Here is a 23,554-nt window from a genome sequence, read left to right as displayed (position 1 = left end):
CTACAGGCCCAGGGACTTCCTGCCTCACCATTGCTACCACACCTCTCAGCTTCTGCTGTGTGTGGCAAACGTTACATAAACTGCTACCTTACACTGAAATGAATTTAATTCTATTGAGAAGAGGCCTCTGAACTCCTTGTATTCATAATCTTTTCTTCTCATTAAATTGGTTCAAATTGTTTGACATTATTTGTTTAGAAACAAATGGACGCATTACTTCTACACCTTGGCTACCTTGTGAGATATGAAAATGCCTTAGGAAAGGCTGAAGAGGATGAGAATGTGACAACAACTTTGGAAGTCTGTTCTGCCAGAAAATTTGACATTCTCTTTGCCCCTAAACCCTAGACTTCTATAGCTTCAATGTTTCTTTGCTTATGCATGGCATTAGCATTCCCCAGCACTTCAACTTGAAAATACTGGATCATGTATGAAGTTCCCTTCCTGTTCCTCACTTTCCCCGTGTGCTGAGACACCAAATTCTGTCCCCTCCACTTTTACAATGTCTCTCTTGATGTCCTGACTAGTCTTTTGTCTTCTTCCTCCTCATCCACACCATAGTGAAAATTACTCTTCTGAAATGTAGAAGCTATAGGACTCTCCAGTGAATGTAAAAATAAAGGCAGGTTCCTCAATCTGGAGTTCAAAGTGCAAAAAATCTGAACCCAACATACCTTGTCTCCCAAGATGTCTCTACCCTCTCTTCCCTCTCCCATCCTGACTGATTTACTGCAGGCCTCAAGCATGCCCAGTGCTTGCCTGCCACAAGCTTCCCCTCTACCAAGAATACACACCCATCAAAATTCATATTGTCCAATCTTTTAAGGACTTTTTAGAGAGTGTGAAGCTATGTCATCCAAATTTTAAAACTCTTCTTTTTTTAATTAGAATATTTGTACGTTCTTTTTTTTTTTTTTTGTATTTGAATGTAGTTGACACACAATGTTACATTAGTTTCAGGTGTACAGCATAGTGATTCAAGAAGTCTATACATTATTCTGTACTCACTGTGAGTATAGCTCCCATCTGTCACAATTCAGCACTATTTCAATATCATTGGCTATTCCCTGTGCTGTGTTTTTATTCTCATGACTCATTCATTCCAGATACTGGAAGCCTGTATCTCCCACTCCCCTTCACCCATGTTACCCATCCTCCCACCCCTTCCCTCTGGCAACCATTAGTGTGTTCTCTGTGTTTATAGGTCTGATTCTGCTTTTTGTCTGTTTGTGTACTCATGTGTAAAACTCCTCTTAATGAAGATCTTGGCCTTTATGGTTCTTCCAACCGACCTCCTTCACCACCCTGTACCCTTCAAAACACATGCAAAGAACTCTTAAGACATTTGGATGGATTATACCAATTTCCCAAAAGGAAATGGATGCCCCACTCAAAACAGGATAATTTGAGAAGGGTTTCTTGACATAGGAGCTATTTACAAAGATACGGGAGTAGAGGAACCACAAGGAAAAGCTGATGAACGTGGGGCTTAGTAACACTCCAACTATTTACCATCCTTAGGCGAGAAGGGACAAGGGAGGGAACAATTAGAAGAACCTGGAAAAAAAGGGTCACATAACTCACACATGCCTTCTCCTCTGGAGTATTAACACACTTGTAGATATCCCTGTAGACACTAGGTTTTCCTAACAATGTACTCTTATTGATGATACCATTTTACACCACCTGAGGTAGGGTGTACTCTTGTTGGTGAGAGCATTTTCCTCCACCACTCATTTGGTTTATTTTTCTTAGGAACTAAAACTAAAGAGAGGTTAACTGCCACCATGAGAACATACTCGAGACATCTGAGTATCAATGAGGTCCTAGAAACTCCACAAACATGAGGACTAAAAAATAACTGGACAATAGGATGTGGTATCTTGGGGTGCTTGGGTGGCTCAGTCAGTTGAGCATCTGACTCTTGATTTAGGCTGAAGTCATAATCCCAGGGTCATGGGATTGAACCCTGCATTGGGCTCCACAATGAGTATGGAGTCTGCTTGGGATTCTCTCTCCCCCTCTGCCCCTTCCCTGTGCTTGCTCTCTCTCTCTCTCTCAAATAAAAATAATAATAATAAAAAACTTAAAATTTTTTTAATTTTAAAAACTAATTTAACCAATTTAGTTAACATATAGTGCTAATTTATAGCTAATTTATAGCTATAAATTATATAGCTAATTTATAGCCAACATATAGCTAATTTAACCAAATTAGTTAACATATAGTGCAACAATGATTTCAGGAGTAGATTCCTTAGTGCCCCTTACCCATTTAGCCCATCCCCCCTCCCACAACTCCTCCTGTAACCCTCAGTTTGTTCTCCACATTTATGAGTCTCTTCTGTTTTGTCCCCCTCCCTGTTTTTATATTATTTTTGTTTCCCTTCCCTTATGTTCCCTTATGTTTTGTCTCTTAAAGTCCTCATATGAGTGAAGTCATATGCTTTTTGTCTTTCTCTGACTGACTAATTTCACTTAGCATAATACCCTCCAGTTCCATCCACATAGTTGCAAATGACAAGATTTCATTCTTTTTGATTGCCTAGTAATGCTCCATTGTATAAATATATACCACATCTCTTTATCCATTCATCTATCGATGGATACTTGGGCTCTTTCCACACTTTGGCTATTGTTGATGGTGCTGCTATAAACATGGGGGTGCATGTGTCCCTTCGAAGCAGCACACCTGTATCCCGTGGATAAGTGCCTAGTAGTGCAATTGCTGGGTCATAGGGTAGTTCTATTTTTAGTTTTTTGAGGAACCTCCATACTGTTTTCCAGAGTGGCTGCACCAGCTTGCATTCCCACCTTTAAAAAAAAAAATTTTAAAGGAGCATTGTACCTTGTTCAACAAGGAGTATAGAAAGCACAAAAGTTCCAAAGCAAAGGACACAGAAGCTGGGTTCATCCTCAAGTACTTGACAAGGTCAAGAGATGCTCAAAATTCAGAGCTCAGGAAGCTTCACTCTAAACATCATGGAAGATACTCAGACAAGATGCACTCCAATTCTTCTCCACCCTGAAAACATGTTTTAGACTGTGAGATTGTATCAGAACATCCTGTGGAGCCAGGGTTTGAACTTGGAATTACCTGACTCCCAAGTCCATACAAAACTAGTGTTCTTTAAATGTGACAACTGAGCTGAGTTCCCAGTTGGACCCACAGTATAACATTTTCCTCTTGGACTGCAGGTCCAAGACCCCCAGTGGATGCCTGAAACCACAGATAGTACCAAACTCTATACATACATTTTTTCCTATGCAGACATACTATGATAAAGTTTAATTTATAAATTAAGCACAGTAAGAGATTAACAGCAATAATAAAATAGAATAACAACAATATGCTCTAATAAAAGTTATGTGAATGCATCTCTCTCCCTCTCAAAATATCTTACTGTACTGTGCTCACCCTTCTTCCTCTTGTGATGATGTGAGATGATAAAATGCCTACGTGATGACATGAAGTGAAGGGGATGAGGTAGGCATTGTGAGGTAGCATTAGGCTACGACTGATCTCCATACAATAAGTCAAAGGGAGGATCATCTGCTTCTGGACTACGGTTGGCTGTGGGCAACTGAAACTGTGGGAAGTGAAACTGTGGTTGGGGGGGCGGGGGGAAGAGTATAATTCTAAATACCTTGGTTCTCACCGTCTGGTAATGGCTTACTCTAACCTCTAGCACCCAACCTTCATCCAAGTGGAAATGGAAGCTGTTAGGTCAGATAGAGGATGGAAATCCTACTGGAAAAGATACAAAGTATAAGAGAAGTGATCAGGGAACCTATGTGGCTCAGTGGGTTAAGTGTCTGACTTCAGCTCCGGTCATGATCTCATGGTTCATGAGTTCAAGCCCCAAGTGGGGCTGTCTCCCGTCAATGTAGAGCCTGCTTTGGATCCTCTGTCCCCCTCTCCCTCTGCCCCTCCCTGACTTGTGCTCACTTTCTCTCTCTCTCTCTCTCTCTCTCTCTCTCTCTCTCTCTCTCTAAAAAATAAATAAACATTAGATCAGTGACTTTAAAAAGAAAAAGAGAAGCACTCTTTCGTCTTGACCATGGTGGGCTGCGGGCAAGCGTGGTAGAAAAATGTGTGGTTTAGAAACTTCTGACTTTTAGGGAAAAGTAGGTATAAAAACAAGGTCAGAATGAATAAACCCATAGAAGCCCTTATGCATACTCCTCATAGTCACTAAATACAAAAATACCATACTGAGTGAGGAAAGAATCGATAATTTACATGTCTTAAAATTTTAAATACTCATTTCTATTTACCAGTCACTATTTCCTAGTTTTTTTAATTTTTTAATGTTTTAAACTAAAAGGTTTTTAGACTCTATCTCCCTCATATTTTCAATGAGGCACCTAAATTTTTATTTTTCATTTTTACGAACAATATACATATTAAAGGTCATTTACTTCAGTGTGAGATCCTGTATTTAAATGTCGGGTATCTTTGATTTTATGTGTTGGGACTCCACTATGAACCCAGATACATTTGAGTCATTTGAAAGATTGAGATTCTCTGTTTGTTTTTTAATATTAATGTTGATGAGTAGCGGTTTTAAATGTATTTTTGTTTATTTTTAATTTTTTTTTATGTTTATTTGAGAGAGAGAGAGAGACAGAGAGAGACAGAGAGCAGGGTAGGAGCAGAGAGGGGGAGACACAGAATCCAAAGCAGGCTCCAGGTTCTAAGCTGTCAGTACAGAGCCTGACATAGGGCTTGAACCCACAAACCCTAAGATCATGACCTAGCCGAAGTCAGCCATTCAACCAACTGAGCCACCCAGGCTCCCTGAAAGATTGAGATTCTTTGGATAACTTGACTTGTAGTTTTGTAGTCATCCAATGTTTTATAGCTCTTACTCATTTCATGACTGATTTATATTTAAAACATATAACAAGCACATGATATCAGCACTGCTTTCAAACATCATACATTTCTCCCTCTAAAAGGCAATGAAGTCCAGTTCTAAGGGTCACATTTATTTTCCCTTTATTTTCAAAGACATGTTTTATAAAAGGTCTACCCTTTCTCTGTCTTCACTAGAACATAAGCAGGACATGCAGGGAATCTTTTACTCACTGATGGCACCACAACAACTGAAAGAATGTCTAGCACATATTAGGTAGGCAGTAAAACATTTGTTGAGTGAAAACCATCCCTTTTTCCTTTATTTCATAGTCACCACTGCTAAGTCCCTCTTGTTCTGTGTATGCCAAAAGACTGACTCAAAATTAGCTGATAAAAGAACCTAAACATCCAATGCTAAGGAGAAAAAAAACATGGAAACAGATATATCTCCTAAAATGTAGAGAAAGAGGAACTCATATATGAGAAAAAACTTCTGCATTTCCCTCTGTACTCAAAATGAATAGGCTACAATGTTGAACAAATGTCAAAGACTTTGGGATAGCATACAAGAGTTACAATCCAAGGGGTGCCTGGGTGGCTCCATTGGATGAACCTCCAACTCTCAAATTCAGCTCAGGTTATGATCCCAGGGTCATGGGATCAAGCCCTGTGTCAGGTTCTGAGCTGAGTGTAGAGCCTGCTTAAGATTCTCTCTCTCTCCCTCTGCTCCTCTTCTCTGCTCACACACTCTCTCTCTCTCGAAATAAAAAAATTAAATTAAAAATTAAAAAATATGTTTAAAAAAAGAATTAGAATGCAAAACAAGAAAATCTTTAAACTGGATGTTAGATTTTACTGTCTGTGCCCATCATCCAGTGCTTTCCTGGGCATTCCCTGCTGTCTGTCTCCTTCCCCACCTGCCCTCAGCCTCATTGTATGACCTCACTCCTCCTTTCCAAATAGGGGGGTTCTCTGTGATCTTCCCTTCACTCCCTAAGTCCACAGACCTTGCACTCTCCAATGTGCTGGATAAGTCCACTTAAAAGTTAAATAATATCAAAATAAGCCCTCCGAGAAATACAAAAATGAGGACATATTTCACAGAATTAAAAGCAACATTAACATCTCAAGCTGAGACATTTGCATTTGCTTCACCAATTTCAGAACCTCCCAGGGATAAACGAATGAGTACATGACTTACTATTTTGCATAAACAAAAGTACTCACCAAGGGATCCTTGCTCTGAATAAAGAGCCTCCCCCAAAAGCAAATTCTATCTTCAACTCTTAGGGGGATCTTGGAAGTACAAATAAGCAGAAGGAGGAGGGAAAGCAGAAGAAAGAGAGAAAAAGAGAGTAGTCAGTGGTTCAGATATACTAGGATTCACTTTCGGAGTCCTCTGTTACATTCTTCCAAAGTTTAAAATTAGAGGTGTAAGCAGGCATCCACTCAGGAAATACAGTTTCTCACTGCCACGGTCACCTGTGAAGTTGGGTGCAGCTGAAGAGGCCTCGTAGCCACCGCGTGTCTCACGGCACAGAGGGCAGAGGCAGAGTCTGTCCTCTGCAGCTCGGCCCGGGAGGAGATAACTGGATGCATCAGAGCGACTAAGGAACGAAGGAAAACCACCTCTCCTCTCCCAACCATCCAGAGCACTTCAGACACACGTGTGGGTGCTCCGCTGCCACGTTGCTGGTACCAATCCGGCCCGCCCAAGCCAGACGTCCGGTTCGTGCGCTTGGCCCGCACAGAGGCTCCTTCCAGAGCCGTCCCCTCCGTGGGCTGCTGAACGCCTTGTCCCGCAGCGCCTGTGAGAACACGCGGGTCCTTGGCAGGGCAGCGCTCCTGGGAGCCACAGCGTTATTTAAAAGGAGAACACTGCCACCGCTGGAGGAGTTCCTTAGACAGACACAAGTGACAGTGAAGCAGCAACGGTAGTGATAGTGATCGTAGTGGTAGCAGCAGGCACGGTAGCAGTAGTAATACGGGGACGGTTAGCACCACTTCAGGAAAATGTGGATCAGAAAAGACTCCTTCATTACAAAGACCAGAGGTGGCAAACATCCAGCCGGTAGAAAATTATTTTGAAACCCCCCTGCAGAGTTCGCTACTGACTCGAGCCTTACTTCCCACCGTCAGGGAAACATAAAGAAGGAAATCTCCCCACATCTGCTGCGGGACACCCCGGGCCAGGCACTGCATCCCCGGTGCCTGAGCCGCTGGAACCGGCGGCAGAAGGTCCGTGCCCTCCCTGGGGCTGAGGGAGCAAAACCCAATCTGGATGCAAAACCCAGAAGAAACACCAGGGTGGGAAGCTCCTCTCTTGACAGGTGACTTTCAGCTTCCGCAGGAGCAGTTGCGGGTTCCCTTAGAGCAGTGTCCTCGCGGGAACGTTTTCTACTGGTGAATCCACAGGCTGTAGTCCAGGAGATTCTGTGAACACTGAACAGTAGAATGGTGTGTAAAGAACAGGAGATGACAAGAATAGGAAGAATAACACAAGGCAAAGGCAAAAGGTAGTCAATTTGACAATGTTAACAGTTTCCCTTTTGCATGACACAATAAAATAGAAAGGAATCATCTTCAGGTGGAGTGCGTGTGTAAGCACATTGAACATGTGTTTGTGTGTCGTATATGTTTTGAAAGTTAAAGAGAGGGGCACCTGGGTGGCTCAGTCGGTTAAGCGTCCGACTTCAGCTCAGGTCACGATCTCGCGGTCCGTGAGTTCGAGCCCCGCGTCGGGCTCTGGGCTGATTGCTCAGAGCCTGGAGCCTGCTTCCGATTCTGTGTCTCCCTCTCTCTGCCCCTCCCCGGTTCATGCTCTGTCTCTCTCTGTCTCAAAAATAAATAAAACGTTAAAAAAAAAAAAAAAGAAAGAAAGTTAAAGAGAGAAGGGGGGGCGCCTGGGTGGCTCAGTCGGGCGAGCATCCAACTTCGGCTTGGGTCATGATCTCACAGCTGGTGGGTTCGACCCCTGCATCAGGCTCTGTGCTGACAGCTCAGAGCCTGTAGCCTGCTTGGGATTCTGTGCTTCCTTCTCTCTCTGCCCCTAACCCACTTGCATTCTGTCTCTGTCTCTCTCAAAAATAAATAAACTTTTTTTTGAAATTGTTAAGAGAGAAGGGAATTTGGCTATGCTTTAAGTATTTTTGCAACAGCTAATATAGAAATAGTCTTCAAAAAATTCAAGAAGGGGACACCTGGGTGGCTCAGTCGACTGAGTGTCCAACTCTTGATTTCAGCTCAGGTCATGATCCCAGAGTCATGGGATCAAGCCCCATGTAGGGCTCTGTGCTGAGTCTGGAGACTGCCTAGGAATCTTTCTCTCTCCCTCTCTACCCCTCTGCCCCTCTGTCCCTTTGCCCCTATCCCCCTCTGCCCCTCTTCCCCACTCCGGTTTGTGCTCTCTCTCTCTAAAAAAAAAAAAATTCAAAAGCCAGTTGCAGAGTGAGGGTGTTAACTGGTCTTATCTTTATCAATATATGTAGTATATACATGTTTTTAACTTTTATTGATTTAAGTGATCTCTTCACCCAACGTGGGGCTTGAACTCATGACCCTGTCAAGAGTCAGATGCTCTTCCCACTGAGCCAGTCAGGTGTCCCTTATACATGTATTTGTGTGTGTGTGTGTGTGTGTGTGTGTGTGTGTGTGTGTATAATACATATATATATATATATATATATACACACACACACGTGTATTATATATGTATTATGTATACATATATACGTATTATATATACATATATGTCACTATAATGTATATTACAATTATAATATATATTATATGTATTATATTATATACATACATATATAATATAATATATATATACACTTTTTAAAGGTTTTATGTGTATATATATATATATTATATATATATAATATATATACATATTATATATATTATATATATATATACATAATATGTATATATATACATAAAACCTTTAAAAAGTGTAGGACACACTAATAGCATGGGTTACGTTAGGGGCTCCACTGAGAATGGAATGAGGAAAGATTTTTTTCCCTGCACACCTTTACTACTTAATGTGAAAATGAATAAGCTTCATTATTTAATTTAAAAGACAGATCTAGGGGTACTTGGCTGTCTGAGTCAGAAGAGCATGGGACTCTTGACCTTGGAATCGTGAGTTTGAGCCCCACATTACATACAGAGATTACTTAAAAAAAAAGAACAACAATTTTAAAAAAGAGAGAGAACTGAAAAGAAAGAAGAGAAGGGGGAAATAAGGGAGGAAGAAAATGAGAATTAAAGAAAAAAGAAAGGAAAAAGGAAAAACTTCAACCATATCTTAAACCATTTACCAAGATACCTCAGAAAGAAATTTCCTGTGATCTGATGATATTTTTCCACACCTATTGGCCTCTCATGAATATCATTTACTGTCAAAGGCAGCAATAATAAAAAAGATGGATGGGTTGCCTGGGTGACTCAAACATCTGACTCTTGGTTTCTGCTGGGGTCTTGATCTCATGGTTCATGGGTTTGAGCCCCACATCAAGCTCTGTACTCACAGTGTGGAGCTTGCCTAGGATTCTCTTTCTCTGCCCTCCTTTCTCTCTCTCTCTCTCTCTAAAAAATAAGTAAATAAACACTTTAAAAAAGATGGGCAATAACAAGTGTTATTGAAGATGTAGAGAAATTGGACCCCTCGTACATTTCCAGTGGGAATGCAAAATAATACAGCCACTGAGAAAAATCTGACAGTCCCTCAAAATATTCAACATAGAGCATATGACCCAGGAATTACTGTCTTATGGATATTCCAAAAGAAATAAAACCACGTGTCCACACAAAAATGTGCATGTGAATGGTCATAGCAACATTATTCAAACAGCCAAAAAGTATAAAAACCAAAATGCCCATCAACTGATAAATGGATAAACAAATTACGGTATATCCATAAAATGGAATAGCATTCAGCCATAAAAATGAATGAAGTTCTGATACCTGCCACAACGTGGATGGAGTTTGAAAACATTATGCTAAGTAAAATGAGCCAGACACAAAAGGCCACATTTTATATGATCCATTTATATGAAATGTTCATAAAAGGCAAATCCATAGAGACAGAAAGTAGATTAGTGGTTATCAGGGGTTGGGGTGCAGGAGGGGTAAGGAAGAAAGGTGAAGAGATATTACTAGGGGAGCCTGGGCGTCCCAGTTGGTTAAGTGTTCGACTTCGGCTCAGGTCATGATCTCACAGTTCGTGAGTTTGAGCCCTGCGTTGGGCTCCTTGCTGACAGCTCAGAGCTTGGAGCCTGCTGCGGATTCTGTGTCTCCCTCTCTCTCTCTCTCTCTGCCCTTCCCCCACTTGTGTTCTCTCTGTCTCTCCGTCTCTCTCTCTCTCTCTCAAAAATGCATAAATAAGCATTTAAAAGAAAAAAGAGAAAGGCTGCTAATGAGTATGGGATTTCTTTTGGGAGCGGTGAAAATGTTCAGGAATTGGTGATCAACACACAGCCTCGTAAGCACACCAACAACTACTGAGTTGTACACTCTGAAAGGGTGGTGAACTGTATTTGAATTAACCTCAGTAAAGCTATTCTTTTTAAAATTTATTTAAACCTATGTTGATAGATGTTGGAGAATTTCACTACACTTAAGATCGATGTATTATGCAAAAAAGGGGGGGGTGTATTTATTGAGCCCTGCTGTGATCACAGTTTTGTTTTTGGAATCTCCTGTCTGACTGGGAATTTGAATCTTTGCTGCTCGTTCTTGTCACACAGGGTCAGAATCATCTTCCCTCATGGATGGCCTGTGGAATGAAGATTGTTAAAGCTACTGCTGAGTCCATGTTGACTACAGGCTTTCCTTGATTTCGTAAGTGTGTGTTAAAATTCCTGTGTACATGGAATTAAGTCTCTTGAACAACAGCAGGCTTTTGTGCAACAACAGATGGATAGCAAATGTGTAGGGGTTGCCGCCTGCCTCCTCACCTTACTCGACTTTGTCCAAACAGCATGTTTGTTCATTTTTCTCATGTTTTCTAAAACCTGGTAGAAAACGGGAAACAAATTATTAGTGTCAGTGATAAGAAAATTGTAATAAACTTCATGCAACTGGGATAAAGATGAAAATGAACAAGCTGAAAGCAAAAGAAAAAGTTAAAGGCAATTTGTTTCCCTTGTGAATGCTCTGGAATAATTATTTTCTACTTACTGCATGTGGGTGGAATATAGTGCCTAGTTATAATAGATATAATACTGCCATCTTGTGGCACCATAAAACATTGCCATTTTATTTACACACATTCTCACCTATGTCCCCAAATGATTAATATGGTTTTTCTCTATCAAACATATAGAAATTTAGGGGTGCCTGGATGGCTCAGTCAGAAAAACATATGACTCTTGATCTCGGGGTCATAAGTTTGAACCCCATGTTGGATATAGAGATTACTTAAATAAATAAAACTTTAAAAATTTTTTAATATAAAAATTTAGAAACAAAGAAAAGCTTTAAAAGCATCTAGTCCTCTTCAACTATCTCATTTTACAACTGACATCATGTAAAACTTGGCAAAGTGGCAAAATTCCTTATGAGATTCTGTTCCTCTATCTGAAACTAGCTTTCTTTCCAAACATTGCTCAATAAATTGCTAAATAAATAAAGCCCTGATACCATTCATCTAGGTCTATGCTTTATTAAGTGGTCCAGATGAGAAGGAGCAGGGGACGGGTAGAGAGAGAGGAAGAGAGAATCCGAAGCAGGCTCTGCACTGTCAGCACAGAGCCCCACACGGGGCTTGAAGTCACAAACCGTGAGATCATGACCCAAGCCGAAATCAAGAGTCAGATGTTCACCCACTGAGCCACCCAGGAGCCACAAAATTTTCAGGGTTTAAATACTCCTACTATAGTCAATTTCAAACTCCAACATGACACCATTGTGTATAAAGTTGGTAAGGGCAGTACACCATTGTATGGTGTTTCCCACCATAAAGATTGGATAGATGTGAATAACCTCACAGATACTAGTAAACATAGAAAAATAGGGAGCCTGACTGACTCAATTGGTAGAGCATGTGACTCTTGATCTAGGGGTTAAAATTCAAGCCCCATGTTGGGTGTAGAGATTATTTAAAAATAAAATCATTTTGGGGGGCGCCTGGGTGGCTCAGTCGGTTGAGCATCCAACTTCAGCTCAGGTCATGATCTCACGGTTCTCGAGTTCAAGCCCCACGCCGGGCTCGCTGCTATCAGCGCAGAGCCCGCTTTAGATCCTCTGTCTCCCTCTCTCTCTGCCCCTCCCCCACTTGTGCTCTCTCAAAAATAAATAAAACATTAAAGAAAATTTTAAATAAAAATAAAATATTTTTAGTGAAATCTTTTTTTAAAAATTTAAAGAAAAATAATTAGAAAGTGATCATTTGAGTATTATTTCATTTCTAATATATTTAATTGAAAATACATGTCCAATTGCAAGTTTATATTTAAATTTAATTGCAAACTTAACAAAGAGCTCATAAAATTTTTGAAAATTTAGCGGTAGGGTATTGGAAGCCAGTACAAACCAACTTCAGCACACAACTGATGCCAAATCAGTCTGAGGGGAACAAGTCACGCCACATGCAATTCCAGATGGGGACATCTTCACCTACGTGGTCCAAGGAGCCTACCAGAACTGCCACACCCCCACAAAGTCAAGAGCAAATATCCAAGGAGCACTCCAACAATTTAAAACCATCCTCTTTCTCCACGCCATAAGAAGAATGGGGTCATCCAAGATTTCAAACTGATGGTGACTAAACTGTACTTAACTGACCTAAATTTAAGGGATTTTTTTTCTCTCAGTATCTAGAGAGGTGGGAACATGTAAGAAAAATCAGCTCAATCATTAAAAATTAAGTCCATTTTCTTTTTCTTGTTTTCTTTTTTTTTTAATTTTTTTTAACGTTTATTTATTTTTGAGACAGAGAGAGACAGCATGAACAGGGGAGGTTCAGAGAGAGAGAGAGAGAGACAGAATCTGAAACAGGCTCCAGGCTCCAAGCTGTCAGCACAGAGCCCGATGCAGGGCTCGAACTCACAGACCGCGAGATAATGACCTGAGCCAAAGTCAGCCGCTTAACCGACTGAGCCAACCAGGCGCCCCTCTTTTTCTTATTTTCAAGTAGGCTTCCCACCCAGCACATAGCCCCACGCGTGGCTTGAAATCACGACCCTGAAATCAAGGCCTGAGCTGAGATCAAGAGTTGGACACTTAACTGACTGAGCCGTCCAGGCGTCCCAAAATTAGGTACATTTTCAATGCATTTCTGAGTATCATGTGGGCAAAAGTGTGATCCCAACACTTCAAAGAAAGGAATCACAGAAATTGGAGGTCACCCAAACAGATCACGTTCTTCACAGCTCACTTTCTACATGTAGAAATGATTCCTGTTTGCTGTCAAAACAAAAAATAATGAGGATCAGGGGAGTGTAGCTCTCATGGGGGCAATGTTTCAGGGTAGAACTCCCAAGAGATAAATAGTTCTCTACAAATCTCTTGATAGTGTTTAAAAAAAAAAAAAAGAAAGAAAGAAAGAAAGAAAGAAAGAAACCCTCAGTCAAGGAAGATCTAGCTCATAATGCAATTGATGTAAAGTTCAAGGCACTTGAGTAGAGAAGTCTCAATCTGTAAAGAGCGTCCAAGGGCAGAGGATCTCATAGGCTGTTAGAAGGGTCAATGTTTCATTCCCCTGGAAGATTTTAATTCCATTCCAAAGCAGAGACCTGGTTACCTATCATCGCAAGCCAAGGGGATGCTCTGAAGGACACCTTCCTCACACACTCATTCGACCAGAGAAAGACCAGCCTCCTCCAATGTTTTGTTGTTGTGTCCACGTGAGTCCAACAAGGGATGCATTCTAATAGCAGGCCAATTCACAATGGGAGCAAAGACTTAATTTCCACACATTAAGAGTTTCAGTAACTTTGTCAAAAACTGTATGTAATGTGTCTCTTTCCCCTACCCTTTCTTACCTCACCCTCTAGTCACAATGTTAACACATTAAGCATATTAATGTTGAATTAAATCAGCCTTTCTCCAGATTTGGGAGCTTTCTTCTCTAAATTGAGAAAAAGAGTTTTAAACATTTGTCTTTTCTATATTTGGGGAGAGATAATAAAGTAATATAAATGCTGTATCAGTGTTACTGAGCAAACGTAGTCAGGGATGGACATGTTAACCCTTTTTCTCCCAGTGGTGAGCACACACAGTCAACTTCCTCGAAGACTGGAAGGCCTTCCACTGCATACCTTTTCTTTTCTTTTCTTTTCTTTTCTTTTCTTTCCTTTTCTTTTCTTTTCTTTTCTTTTCTTTCCTTTCCTTTCCTTTGCTTTGCTTTTTAGGATAACACTTTTTTTATTTTTTATTTTTTATTTTTTTATTTTGGAGAGAGAGAGCACACAAGCAGGGTAGAGGGGCAGAGGGAAAAGGAGAGAGATAGAAAGAGAGAGAGAGAGTCTTAATCAGGCTCCACACTCAGCTTAGAACCCGACTTAGGGCTCCATCCCACAACCCTGTTTCACAAACTGAGCAGAAACCAAGAGTCAGGCACTCAACTCACTAAGCTACTCGGGTGCCCCGATACAAACTTGTTAAAGTTTCTTAACAAACACACTTGTTTTGTTTTTTGGTTGTTGTTTTTTGTTTCTTTGTTTGTTTTTTTCATTTACAGTGGAAGGATGCTGATGGGATAATTAGAATAAAATATGGGTTATGTCTCCCCACTGCACCCAAACTCTGTTCATTCTCCATGCTCTGCCTCTGCCCAGGCTGCCTCATGGCCTCAGAGGGCTGTGGTCTGAGTCTTGTCCTAAAGGCAAACAAGGATGAACAGCTCAAATCTGGGTCATTCCTCATGCCTCAGCCTTAGTGATGTGTATCTGCTCTGCTTGGAGAAGGTCCTCAACCCTAGGGTGCCCTATGCAGAACCCCAGTTCAGTGTAGGCATGCCAGAAAGAGGCCAAACCTCTGAAATAATCTGATTTTTTACAAATGAAAGAGACACTGTCTGAAAAGGCCTCAAAGTGGGTTTGCTTCCTAACAACCTATGACTTCCTGTCTGATCCTGTAAGGAGGATGACTTCCACTTGACCCTGGAAAGAGGGTTGCACCCTCCCTGACTTGGCTCTCTTCATGCCGTCCTCTTCCATTCCATCCCTAGAAGCCTTTCCCTTGAATTTCCAGACCAAAGCCCCTGCACCTAATTATTTGCTGCTTTAAATATTGATTATATCAGTGATATCACTAGCTGCTTCTTTTCTTTAATTATATGTTTTTGATATTAGAGTGCAACTATGTTAGAGGTGCCTAGGTGGCTCAGTCAGTTGAGCATCTGAATCATGATTTCAGTGCAGGTCATGATCTCATGGTTCATGAGTTTGAGCCCTGCATCAGTCTCTATGCTGACAGCGCTTAACCTCTTGGGATTCTCTCTCTCCCTCTCCCCCCCGACCGCCCGCCCTTGCCTCCCCAGCTCTCTCTCTCTCTCTCCCTGTGTCTCTCAAAATAAATAAATAAATACTTGTTTAAAGTTTTAAAAGCAGCACCTGGGTGGCTCAGTCAGTTAAGCATCTGACTTCTGCTAAGGTCATGATCTCACAGTCCATGAGTTCGAGCTCCATGTCAGGCTCTATGTGGACAGCTCAGAGCCTGGAGCCTGCTTCGGATTCTGTGTCTCCATCTCTCTCTGCCCTTCCCTTGCTAGTGGTCTGTCTCTCTCTCTCTCAAAAGTAAACATTAAAAAAAAATTTTAAGTTTTAGAAAAATAAACATAAAAACTAAAGTGCAACTATTTTATATGATGGCCTTAACAATACCAAAAACTATTTAAAACAGGAAATGTTTTAATCTATATCACATTAGCCACCATGTGGATATTTAAAATGTTTTTTAATTGATGAATCTTAGCTTGCTTCACTCCTCAATTTAAATAGCTTAAGTGACACAACTTCAAAAAATTAACAGCTCTATGATAAAAAAATCACAGATAAATTAAGAGGAAAAATTACTCGGTTAGTTTTCTTCTTTTTTTTCTAGGCGGGCTCCTTTATCTCTAGAAAAGAGAAAAAAGGGGCACCTGGTTGGCTCAGTCCGTTAAGTGTCTGACTCTTGGTTTCAGCTCAGGTCATGATCTCATGGTTCATGAGTTCGAGCCTCACATCGGGCTCTGTGCTGACAGTGCGGAGCCTGCTTGGAATTCTCTCTCTCTTTCTCTTTCTGCCCCTCCCCTGCTTGTGCGCTCTCTCTCTCTCTCGCTCTCTCTCTCTCAAAATAAATAAATAGGCTTTAAAAAAAAAAAAAGAAGAGGCAGCTGAGTAAGCATCCTACTTCAGCTCAGGTCATGATCTCATGTCTTGTGAGTTCAAGCCCCACGTCAGGCTCTGTGCTGACAACTCAGAACTTGGAGCCTGCTTCAGATTCTGTGACTCCCTCTCTCTGTCCTTCCCCTGTTCGCATTCTGTCTCAGAAATAAACATTTTAAGTTTTTAAATTTTTTTTTTAATGTTTATTTATTTTTGAGAGAGAGAGAGACAGAGTGTGAGCAGGGGAGGGACTGAGAAAGAGGGAGACACAGAATCCGAAGCAGCCTCCAGGCTCTCAGCTGTCAGCACAGAGCCAGACACGGGGCTGGAACCCAAGAACCGTGAGATCATGACCTGAGCCGAAGTCAGACACTTAACTGACTGAGCCGCTCAGGTGCCCCTAAAAAAGTTTTTAAAGGGGGGTTGCAACTGCGTGGCTCAGTTGGTTAGGCCTTCAACTTTGGCTCAGGTCATGGTCTCACAGTTTGTGAGTTTGAGCCCCGCATCAGTCTCTCTGCTGTCAGTGTGGAACCCACTTTGGATCCTCTGACTCCCTCTCTCTCCACCTCTCCCCCACCTGCTCCCTCTCTCTGTCTCTCTCAAAACTAACTAAGCATTAAAAAATAAAAATAAATGAAATTTAGGGGCGCCTAGGTGGCTCAGTCGGTTAAGCAGCCGACTTCAGCTCAGGTCACGATCTCGCGGTCCGTGAGTTCGAGCCCCGCGTCAGGCTCTGGGCTGATGGCTCAGAGCCTAGAGTCTGCTTCCGATTCTGTGTCTCCCTCTCTCTCTGCCCCTCCCCTGTTCATGCTCTGTCTCACTCTGTCTCAAAAATAAATAAAAACGTTAAAATAAATAAATAAATAAAAATAAAAATAAATGAAATTTGGACGGATCATTTGAAAAATAATAATAGTAATAAACACATAAATAATTAAAAAGAGAAAAGGCTGTTCTCTTTTCTAAAAGTCTCTCTTAGACTAGCAGCTTAGTGCTTCTGCAGGCAATCCCTGCCTCTCCAAGAGATTCTACCTTACACCACCTCAAATCAAAACCACTGTCTTCTGCTGACTCTGCCTGGAAAAGGAGCTTCTCCCTCAGACCCACCACTGCAGCCCCCCTGTTCCCATACAGGCCAGCCTGAACACCCAGAGCCACACAGAGAGAGGTATGCCTTCCAGCCTTCTCCCAGCAGGTCCTTTGGGAAAGTGCATCCAGATGTGTACACCACAGCTGGGAGAAGAAAGATGAACTAAGGTTTTTCTTTTTTTTTTTTTTACTATCCATAGAGATTCATTATGGATGTTCTCCAAATAACTTTTTAGTATAATGCTAATATGAATTGATTTATGAAAATTTGATTTTCATAAAAAATTCTAGAAAGACATCATTTGCCTAAGATAGGAGCATATCTGTAATATGTATCTCCTCTAGCTGACACAAAATAAGGTTTCATAATTGGTATCATACACATGCTCTCAAATTTTGTCTTCCCTTTCTGTTCTAGCCATAGAAAGTACCATCCATCCTTCCTGAAAGAAATTATTCTTCCTTCTGAAAATCAGGTAATAGCGAATATATTTTTCTCTTTGTGGGCAAAGTCTATTATTAATATTTCTATGGATTCTATAGAACATGAGACATTGAGTAATATTTATCACTACCAGATATTATTATATCCACTTAGTTATTTTTAAATAATGATGAAGATAAAATATGTTTGAGACTGGGGGTGCCTGGTGGGGTCTGTCAGTAGAGCACGCAACTCTTGATCTCAGGGTTGTAAGTTCAAGCCCCATGTTGAGCTTAAAGCCTACTTAAAACAAATAAATAATAAATAAATAAATAAATAAATAAATAAAGCCTTCAAAATAAATAAAATAAAATCTTTACATATATGTATGTATATGTTTGAGATTAATGTTTATAAAAGCATTTTTAAAATTTTTTTAATGTTTATTTATTTTTGAAACAGAGAGAGACAGAGCATGAACAGGGGAGGGTCAGAGAGAGAGGGAGACACAGAATCTGAAACAGGCTCCAGACTCTGAGCTGTCAGCACAGAGCCCGACGCGGGGCTCGAACTCACAGACCACGAGATCATGACGTGAGCTGAAGTTGGACGTTTAACCGACTGAGCCACCCAGACACCCCTACATTTTTAACAACATCCCAGCAGTTAGATCTGTTGATGTTCCCACCTCCGTATAACTAACCTCTTATCAGTTTAAATTTTTTTTTTTGTTATTTCTTAAGAATTACAAGATCTTTTAGTTTAAGCCTAGGTAAAAATACCTAAAACACTATTTGGAGAAAAAAACTTTTTTTTCGAACAAACCATTCATCAAAGGGAGGTTTTAAATAATATGGTGCTCAGGTGTTTAATACCTTTAAAGTGTTTTTGAGAATCTCATTTGTTGAAAGTCAAATAAGATCTTAAAATAATAACACACCAAAGGTGAAGTCCTATAAAAATCAATCTGTTATAATCCAAATCACCAAAACCAATAAACTACTGAGGTCAATCAATAAAGTTAAATAACATTCTAAGGCAAACAGAAAACATGGGTGATGCCTTTGACTTTGTTTACGCTGGGGACAGACTCACACTGCTGAAGTATGTGGCCAGTCCCCTCACCCGTCAGTGCTGACTTTGTGACACAAAGCAGGAGAGATGTGATCACACAGGGAAACAGGATGCAGGACTAACCCGAGTTGGCAAAAGCCATTCAGTCAGACAATCAGCCAACATTTATTAATTACCTTACTGTTGCCAAACACTGTGGCAGGTGCTGCAGATACAATAAAAGAACAAAAAAGACTTGGTCTTTGCTCTGAAGGAGCTTATAATCTAATAGAAGAAACCAGGGAGCATTTAGGCAAATAGCTCTCATCACACTGTGCTGCAACTGCCGTTTACAATATAAATTCGTATCTCCAAGAAGATTGTCTTCTAAGGGAGAAAAACTCTTCCCAAAGGAAGTGACAGCCAAGTGAGTCCTGAGGAATGAGACTGTGTTGAGATGAATCAGTATACTCCAGAAGTGGGGCCAGAAGGTCCTTGGTGCTCTGAGGGAGCCAAAGGAAAGAAGATTATAGAAATATATAAGGGCTAGATTTCAAAGAGTCTTATAGATCTACAAGAGACATTTTGAGAAGTCCATTCCAACAATAGGGATGGTAATTACGGAGTAACTGGTCCACATTGCTCCAAAATCCATTTCTCTGTGGTCCCCCTTGGGGTTACAGACCCATCATATTCACTAACACTGTTATTAAGACATAACCTTGTGCCTTGGCTTCCAATACTTGAAATAGTATCTCCCATAGAAGGAGCATGTCAGGACATCTAGAAATCAACCAGCCTCTGAGGGCTTGTCTTGCAGAGCAAAACCAGATGACTGATGGCAAATGCTTTCTACTTTAAAATAAAGAAGTCCTCTGTATCCCCCCTAGACTCTGGTCATGAGATGAAACCATTCTCTCACCACCTCCTGTGGATATTTCCCTTGTCTGACTTCACCATTCATCTCCACAGACTACAGAAAGACATGGGAGAGACCAAAAACACATCCCTGGACCCCGTCGTGACAGGCTTCGTTCTCCTGGGCTTACCTCACCCCCCCAGTCTGAGGACCCTCCTCTTCCTGGTCTTCTTCATCATTTACATCCTGACTCAGCTGGGGAACCTGCTCATTCTGCTCACCGTGTGGGCTGACCCAAAGCTCCACGCTCGCCCCATGTACATTCTTCTGGGCGTGCTCTCATTCCTGGACATGTGGCTCTCCTCAGTCATTGTCCCCCGGCTACTATTGGATTTTACTCCTGCCAGCAAGGCAATGCCCTTTGGTGGCTGTGTGGCTCAACTGTATTTCTTTCACTTCCTGGGCAGCACCCAGTGTTTCCTCTACACCTTGATGGCCTACGACAGGTACCTGGCAATATGCCAGCCCCTGCGCTACCCCGTGCTCATGAATGGGAGGTTATGCACCATCCTCGTGGCTGGGGCTTGGGTGGCCGGCTCCATCCATGGGTCTGTCCAGGCCACCCTGACCTTCCGTCTGCCATACTGTGGGCCCAACCAAGTGGATTACTTTATCTGTGACATCCCTGCAGTATTGAGACTGGCCTGTGCTGACACAACCGTCAATGAGCTTGTGACCTTTGTGGACATTGGGGTGGTGGCTGCCAGTTGCTTCATGTTAATTCTGCTCTCCTACGCCTGCATAGTCCACGCCATCCTCAAGATACGCACTGCTGATGGGCGGCGCCGAGCCTTCTCCACCTGCGGCTCCCACCTAACCGTGGTCACAGTCTACTATGTCCCCTGCATTTTCACCTACCTCAGGGCTGGCTCCAAGAGTCCCCTGGATGGGGCAGTGGCTGTGTTTTACACTGTTGTCACTCCATTACTGAACCCCCTCATCTATACCCTGAGGAACCAGGAAGTGAAGTCCGCTCTGAAGAGAATAACAGCAGGTGGAAAGGCCACCAGAGAAAACAAGTAACTACAGGCCCAGGGACTTCCTGCCTCACCATTGCTACCACACCTCTCAGCTTCTGCTACATGTGGCAAACGTTCAAAAATATATGTTGGCTTAAGCTGAACTGGATGTAATTCTACTAAGAAGCTTCTAGTGCTATATTTAACCGCAATAAATTGGCCAGAGCTGTTTTATACTTTTCCGATCCACCTCTCAGGAGAAAGCACACTCTACACAAATGTTGAATATGAGGAGTAATGCCCTATCTAGGAGGAGGGGGATATTCCAGAAAAATTGGGGAATACCAGTATAATGCTACCCTACCACCCTCCATCCATTGCTTCAATCATAATTTCCCAAGCCTCTAGGCACTTGGATCGCTTTGCTCACATCAGGGAGATGAATCACCTACCAACCTGGAACGTTCACCTCAGAATTTTAAGTGAGAAGAAAATAAACCTCTAATCCTTTAAATCATGGATTTGTTAATGGATTACTTTATCGCAGGAGCCTTACCTCAGCCTTATTAATATTTCACTCAATCAGCAATTTTTTAAAAATTAAAACAGAACCAGGAAAGACTTTCAAACTACATCTAAATTGTATCCAGAAAAAACTCTTGGCCAATTATCATAATGCAAAATAGCCAAAGATCTGGAAGTCACCTGGTTAGTGATTCAGTGGACCAATCAGATAATCACACAATATCCCTCTGACCAGGCCAGGGTGATAGAAATGACCTTGACTTACCCACTGTGACCTGTCATGGTCTTATCTAGAAGAACAAGAAAATATGGAGACAGAGGACTCAGTTGCAATATAAGAGCAAGTGTCAATAGCTCTTTTAGAAAATGAGGGACCAGGTAAATGTGTTCTTTCATTTACTGACAGTTTTTTCTCTCATTTAGATGTGCGAGGTCATGCTAGTCCAATTTTCTTTTGCAGATATTTTTTATTGTGGTAAAATACACATAATAGTTACCATCTTAATCATTTTAAGTGTATCCTTGTGTGGTATTAAATCCATTCATATTGTTGGCAACCATCACCACGATCCATCTCCAGAACTCCTTTCATCTTTTAAAACTTAAAAGATATGCCCATTAAACAATAACCATCCATTGTCCCCTTCCCCCAGCCCTGACAACAGGGCTTTCTGTTCTTCTACTTTCTGTCTCTATGATTTTGACTCTTCTAAGTACTTTATATAAGTGGAATTATACAATAGCCATCTTATGTTATTTGCTTGTTTCACTTAGCTTAATGCCCCCAAGATTCATTCATGTCATAGCATACTGCAGAATCTCCTTCCTTCTTAAGGCTGACTAACAGTCCACTGTATATATATGCATGTATACACACACACGCACACACACACATATATACATATATATACATATATATGTGTATATATCCCATTTTGTTTATCCATTTATCCATCAATGGACTCTGGGATTATTTCCATGTTTCGCTATTATGAATAATGCTACTGTGACTATGGGTGTTTCAACATCTCTTCAGCATCCTGCTTTCAGTTCTTTGGGTATATACCCAGAAGGGAAATTACTGGACCATGTGGTAATTCCATTTTTAATTTTTTGAGGAACTGTCATATTGTTTTCCACAGTGGCTATACCATTTTACATTCCCACCAAGAGTGGATGGGAGTTCCCTTTTTTCCACAGCATCAACAACACTGGTTGTTTTCTGGGTTTTTGATAGTAGCCATCCTAATGGGTGTGAGGTGGTACCTCATTGTAGTTTAGGTTTGCATTTCCTGAAAAATGAGTGATGTGGAGCATTCTTTCATGTGCTTGCTAGCCATTTGTATGTCTTCTTTAGAGAAATGTCCATTCAAGTCCTTTGCCCATTTTTAAATAAGGTTGTCCATTTTTGTTGTTGTTGAGTTTTAGGAGTTGTGGATATTAACTGTTTACCAGATATATAATTTGCAGATATATTCTCTCATTCTATGGATTGCCTTTTTATTCTGTTAATAGCATTTTTAATGCACATTTTTAATTTTCATTAAGTCAAATTTGTCTATTTTTTTTTTTTGTTACCTGTGACTTTGGTGTCATATCCAAGAAATCATTGCCAAATCCAATGTTGTGAAGATTTTGTCCTAAGTTTCCTCCTGAGAGTTTTATTGGCTTAGGTCTTATGTTTAAGTCTTTGATCCATTTTGAGTTAATTTATGTATATGGTGTTAGGTAAGGGTCCAACTTCATTTTTTTGTATGTGAATATCCAGTTCTTCCAGCACCACTTGCTGAAAAGACTGTCCTTTTCCCCAGGGAATGGTCTTGACACCCTTGTCAAAAATGACGTGACTATATCTGCAAGGATTTATTTCTGGAATCTTTATTTTATTTTTTTTTTTTTATTTTTTAATATATGAAATTTACTGTCAAATTGGTTTCCATACAACACCCAGTGCTCATCCCAAAAGGTGCCCTCCTCAATACCCATCACCCACCCTGTCCTCCCTCCCACCCTGCCCTCCCTCCCACCCCCCATCAACCCTCAGTTTGTTCTCAGTTTTTTAACAGTCTCTAATGCTTTGGCTCTCTCCCACTCTAACCTCTTTTTTTTTTTTTTTTTTTTTCCTTCCCCTCCCCCATGGGTTTCTGTTATGTTTCTCAGGATCCACATAAGAGTGAAACCATATGGTATCTGTCTTTCTCTGTATGGCTTATTTCACTTAGCATCACACTCTCCAGTTCCATCCATGTTGCTACAAAAGGCCATATTTCATTTTTTCTCATTGCCACGTAGTATTCCATTGTGTATATAAACCACAGTTTCTTTATCCATTCATCAGTTGATGGACATTTAGGCTCTTTCCATAATTTGGCTATTATTGAGAGTGCCGCTATAAACATTGGG

The 23,554-nt window shown here is 41.1% G+C and overlaps 1 protein-coding gene across 1 annotated transcript; it reads left to right on the top strand.

Annotated features, from left to right (window-relative positions):
- The first annotated feature begins 19,673 nt into the window (after positions 1 to 19,673).
- On the top strand, positions 19,674 to 20,690 carry LOC122221270 (olfactory receptor 10G2). The gene has a single exon (XM_042940588.1). The coding sequence runs from the start codon at positions 19,734 to 19,736 to the stop codon at positions 20,688 to 20,690; it is 957 nt and encodes a 318-aa protein (XP_042796522.1). The 5' UTR covers positions 19,674 to 19,733.
- The last annotated feature ends 2,864 nt before the right edge of the window (positions 20,691 to 23,554 follow it).

The sequence above is a fragment of the Panthera leo genome, chromosome B3 (assembly GCF_018350215.1).
Source record: "Panthera leo isolate Ple1 chromosome B3, P.leo_Ple1_pat1.1, whole genome shotgun sequence".
In the NCBI taxonomy this organism is placed as follows: Eukaryota; Metazoa; Chordata; class Mammalia; order Carnivora; family Felidae; genus Panthera; species Panthera leo.
The sequence above is the reverse complement of the archived record's forward strand: the minus strand, read 5'-3'. Positions and strand labels throughout refer to the sequence as shown.